The 5393-nt window shown below is 44.6% G+C and overlaps 1 protein-coding gene across 1 annotated transcript in view; it reads left to right on the top strand.

Annotated features, from left to right (window-relative positions):
- The first annotated feature begins 2071 nt into the window (after nucleotides 1-2071).
- CDH1 (cadherin 1, type 1) overlaps nucleotides 2072-5393 on the top strand; it is a 26586-nt gene continuing 23264 nt past the window's right edge. Inside the window, exons 1-5 of the mRNA XM_014529148.1 lie at nucleotides 2072-2243; nucleotides 2366-2521; nucleotides 3263-3407; nucleotides 4775-4950; nucleotides 5214-5342. Of these exons, the coding sequence (XP_014384634.1) occupies nucleotides 2121-2243; nucleotides 2366-2521; nucleotides 3263-3407; nucleotides 4775-4950; nucleotides 5214-5342 (729 nt within the window). The 5' untranslated portion in view covers nucleotides 2072-2120. The remainder of the gene's footprint in view (nucleotides 2244-2365; nucleotides 2522-3262; nucleotides 3408-4774; nucleotides 4951-5213; nucleotides 5343-5393) is intronic.

Genomic DNA, 5393 nt, shown 5'->3' with positions numbered 1-5393 from the left:
AAACTTGACTTCATTAAAACCATAACTCAGAGTTTTCCAACCAGTTCAACCATCCTCTCCATCATTGTCATTTATGGAGCCCTTACTATGTTCAGGCATTAATATCTCATTTCTTCCTCCCAAGAACCTTATGAGGTATAGGTACTAATATTAACCCATTCTTAGACATTAGGAAACTGGGGGAGAGAGACGTTAAATAATCTGCCCAGGAGATGGATGTGCCATAGTGAGAATTCAAAGCCAGGCAGCTGGCTCCAAAGCCTGCCCTTGACCCAGGCAGGACTGCTTCTCTAGGAGGTGAATGTGAGGGTGCAGATGGTGTGTGTGAGAGTGAGTGTGTGTGTGTGTGTGTGTGAAGTATGCAGAATTGGGAAGGATTTTGAGGTGATATTTGGTCACATCTCATGTTTGTCTTTTGAATTTTGAGTCAAATTTGAAAAACCCCAGAAACTAGGGCTTGAATCACACTGGGCAGACAGTGACCAGTAACTGTATAGATGGTGGGGGATGGGATTGTCCTCTGGAACTTTGACCGTGTTACCACTGATCACTTTAAAACACTTAGACACTTTGGAAGATTTTTTTTTCCTTCCATCATTTACTATCTTATTTGCCTGTGTTTGCATAACATTATCATTATCACACATGAAAACTGTTCAATACAAGTCTCAAAGGATGGATTTGGTTTCCATTCCAACAGCTTCTGTTAGAACAAATGGACACCTTATGGATATAATGACACCACAAGAGTAAGAGATTTGTATTGATCACAAAGTAGTTCTTAGTACCAGGTCCCAAAACAAACTGATTTTGGCTGACAACTCTATTTGGGGACCTATAACCCTAGGAAAAAATATAAAGGAAAAGAAATTAAAACACCAGGATATCCAGTTGCTGAAAAAGCTCTGATACAAAATCATTGGAGTATACTGTTCTATTAAAAATGACAGGTTCAGTTCTGTAGCGACAGCACACTCAAAACTGTGATTACAGCAGAGAATCCTAACTGAAGTGCCCATGTAGTTTGGAGGAGAGACTGTAGGTCTTTCTTTCACTATCTCATTGCCCCTTCTATTACTTAGAGTTCAAAGGGAATTCCAGAAGAAGGATATAAACTTATAAAAAGAACAGAACACCAAATGCTTGAACAACTGCATATTTTCTCTTCAGTGTTATCAAGAGGGAAGTATCAGGAAGGAAGGAATAGTTCAGCGTCAATGAACATCCAGTATGTCAGTGCCTAATTTAATGTGGCTGGATTTTTTAGGAAGCAAAACTCACTTGTTTATTTATATACTAGAGGCCCGGTGCACAAATTTGTGCACAGGTGAGATCCCTTGGCCTGGCTTGCGATCCTGCTGATTAGGGCTGTCTTGCCCAGTTCCAGTTGGGGCCTATTGGGGGCAGCTGGCTGTGGGGAGGGACTGTGGGAGGTTGGCCAGCTGCGGGAGGTTGGCTGTGGGAGCACACTGACCACCAGGGGGCGGCTCCTGTGTTGAGTGTCTGCCCCCTGGTGATTAGTGCATGTCATACAGACCAGTCAACTGGTCATTCAGTCGATGGGTTGTAATAGTCATTTAGGCTTTTATATATATAGATAATGCCAATTAGACTGGACGACCTTCCTGATGAAGCCGGGGCTGTGAGGGAAGTTCAGGTCCCAGATGCCAGTGGGAAGCTGGTACCAGCAGCTGGGGGAAGGAAGGCCTACTCTTGCACGAATTTCGTGCATGGGGCCTCTAGTACAAAATAATATTGACTGTAAGCTGGAATGGAAAAATAAAATTAAAAAAATATGACAAGTGTGACATTGTAGGCTTAAAATACTTACAAAATAACATGAAACCCACATATCTATCATCGTGCATGTATAATGATTACTTGAACTCTGGATACTAAGGAAGATCAAAAGAGAACACTTTCTTTATTATGGCAAAGGGGTTCATTGTATTTTGTTTTGGCTGTTAATTTTGTTATTAACTTCAAATCACTTGTTACCGCCACAAGGATGGAGATGTTGACTGGTTAGTTTGGACTGTTTGGTCGGCATTATTTCTCATGAATTATCTCATTGTGTTGTTCATCTCTTTTCCTTTTAGGATTCTCTCCCTGAAGCCCGGATGGAAGTGCTCACATTTCCTGACTCCCACCATGGTCTCAGAAGACAGAAGAGAGACTGGGTTATCCCTCCCATCAGCTGCCCAGAAAATGAGAAAGGCCCGTTTCCTAAGAAACTGGTCCAGGTAGAGAAGGGTGTTCTCTATTTCTTTGGGAGGAATTTGGCAGAGAAGCACCAAGGAGAGGAAGGAGAAAGACCGAATGTAAGGACCCTCCCTTGCTAATTCTGTGTCTGTTTTGTCTCCAGATCAAGTCTAACAGAGACAAAGAGACACAGGTTTTCTACAGCATCACTGGCCAAGGAGCTGACGCACCCCCCGTCGGTGTGTTTATTATTGAAAGGGAGACAGGATGGCTCAAGGTGACGCAGCCTCTGGATAGAGAAGCAATTGCCAAGTACACAGTGAGTATCTCTTAGGCGCTTATTAATGATGGGGTCCCATCTTTCCCAAATTGTTTGGTTAACCGATTAGGATCCCTAGATTCGAGACTCTGGATGTATGAGGGGCTTAATTTGCCACTTTGCGACCTATTGATAAAGAGAAATGACAGGAGAACCTGGACATGGGGGTTGTTAAATTACTTTTGTTGTTAGGAATAAAGCGGGGAGAGTCCTTATGCGTCATACATAACTTTGGACCCAAGATATCAGCCTATTGGAGCTAAAAGTAGAGGCCAGTGATGATGTCGGAGAGCAAAAACCATCTGGGCCTGGTAGCAGAGTGAGCTGAGGGCAACTGGGAAGTAATGTATTGATGCCAAATGCAGAAAAATCAGGAGGACACACTAGACTGGAGTGGCCAGGGCTAATTTTACCCTGCTTGGAAGAAGTCAGAGTGTTAGGCTTCCCCCTTTATCTGCTGGGCCTGACTGCCTAGCCTTCGTGCAGGGAATGGGAGCTCTGACCTGGTGGGTGTGCTCTCCAGCCCTCAGGTCTTCACATGTCATGCTCTCAGCCAGTGTGCTGACCTCATTGGAGCAGCGGCATGTGTGTGAGAAAAGGGCTCTGCTGCAGGTGTCCATGCACTCGGGTCTCAGAGAGTGGGAAGGAGGGGACACCACGTGGAGCCCGCTCTCTGGTCGGGCCACTTCTCTCACTTCTTTTCTCCTTGGGGCTGAAGTAACCCTCCCTTGGCTCTTGCAGCTCCTCTCTCACGCTGTGTCTTCCAACGGGAATGCAATTGAGGATCCGATGGAGATTGTGATCACAGTGACAGATCAGAATGACAACAGGCCTGAGTTCATCCAGGCGGTCTTTGAGGGGTCTGTCCTGGAAGGTGCTCTCCCAGGTAAGGAGGAGCCAGATATCCAGAAAGATGCTTAGGTTCTCTGGACCCCAGTGTGTTGGGGCTGGCGCTTGGGGCCATGTCCTTCTTGTGGACATAACTTTTTTGAGAGCCACTGTGTGTGTGTGTGTGTGTGTGTGTGTGCATGTAGCACTCTACCTTTAAAAATGTGTATAAAATCAGAGAGATTTAAACACAATCTTCCTTCACTAAATAGTAGTATGAACCTTTCATATAATTTTCCTGATCACATTTTTTTCGCCTTCCCTTAGAGGTAGACACTGCCCTGTTCTTTGTGGTAATTATTCCCTTGTTTGTTTTTTTTTAATTTGTCTTCTACCATGTGTGTATTTGCCTCTAGATAAAATCTTGTTAGTTTTGCCTACTTTTCTACATGGTGATAAACTGTTTTCCTAGGTGGTCAAACCAATTTGCACTTCCATCAGCAATGTATATCCTGGAATTATTAGACTTTTTAGCTTTAGTCAATGTGTAATGATTTCTCAGTACAATTTAAAATTGCATTTCTCTGATTATTAACAGGCTAAGCATCTTATGTTTGTTGGCCATTTGAGTTTCTTCTTTTTTTAAATCTTTTTATTGAATTTTTTTTAGAGAGAGAAAAAGGGAGAGGGATTGAGAGATAGAAACATTGATGAGAGAGAAACATCATCGATTAGCTACCTCCTGCACACCCCACACTGGGGACCAAGCCCCAACCCTAGGCATGTGCCGGGACCAGGAATTGAACCGACAACTTCTTGGTTCTTGGATTTACGCTCAACCACTGAGCCATACCAGACAGGCTTGAGTTTCTCCTTGACGACTTGTCTATTCAAGTCATTTGCACTTTTATTCCCTTGGGCTATATACCTTTTTCCTATAAACTTTTAGAGTTATTTAGATGTCCTACAAGTAGTCCTATTAGTAATATGTGTTATAAATATTTTCTCCCACCTTGAAGGCAATAATCTCAAAGGATCCATTCTCTCAGTTGAAGCTGTGGCCTAGAAGCCAGTTCCTGAAATCTTGGGATTTTTCCTATTTTTCAGGCTATTCACTCAGTATAAGAGATGTGGCAAAATGTTTTAGTTTAACCCTCACCCTATTTCCCATCTCCTCCTCACATCCACCTCCACCCAAAATATTTGCTGGGAAAACTGAGTTCTTGGAACACCGCTCATTTGGGGGAAGGCTTTCTTCCTCTGGTAGCACCTTGGTAAGAAATTTGGAAATTAGCAATCAGAAGCCCTGTGACACAGTGTTTCCCGGGGCCCCGCCTTCATGGCTCTGTACAGAGTTGAGTGGAGCAGTACTGCCCAGAGCCTGGAGTGCAGCTTGACTGTCTCCCTCTCCTTCGATGCTTCCAGGAACCTCCGTGATGCAGGTCTCAGCCACGGACGCGGACGACGAAGTGAACACCTACAACGCTGCCATCGCTTACAGGATCATCAGCCAAGAGCCTAAACAGCCTCATTTGCAAATGTTCGCCATCAACAGGGACACAGGAGTCATCAGTGTGCTCACTACCGGGCTGGACCGTGAGGTTAGGGGGGAAGAGATCCAGAGGGTGTTGTGGGCAAATGCACATTAGCTAAATCCATGGACAACTTAAAACTCTGCTGAGGCCAGTTGTCACTTACATGGTCCTGGTCTGAGCTTTGCATCTAGACATGTGTGCAGAGGTTTTGTGCCTAGGGGACAGGCTGCTAGGCCGGCATTTAAGCAGATGATAAAATATTCTGTGTCTATGCTATGGGGGGCTGATGTGGCTGTGGTTCCTAACTTGGGTGTGTTCGATCTCTGCAGAAGTTTCCCAACTACTCTCTGGTGATTGAAGCTGCTGACCTTCAAGGTGACGGCTTAAGCACAACTGCGAAAGCTGTGATCACGGTCCTTGACATCAACGACAACCCTCCGGAATTTGACCCAACCACGGTAATTCTGCAACTCCTTGATGGTTTCCAAAGAAAGGTCCTTGGTCGCTTT

Source organism: Myotis brandtii, unplaced genomic scaffold (assembly GCF_000412655.1).
Source record: "Myotis brandtii unplaced genomic scaffold, ASM41265v1 scaffold670, whole genome shotgun sequence".
NCBI classification, from domain to species: Eukaryota; Metazoa; Chordata; class Mammalia; order Chiroptera; family Vespertilionidae; genus Myotis; species Myotis brandtii.
This window is presented reverse-complemented; position numbering and strand designations above follow the sequence as displayed.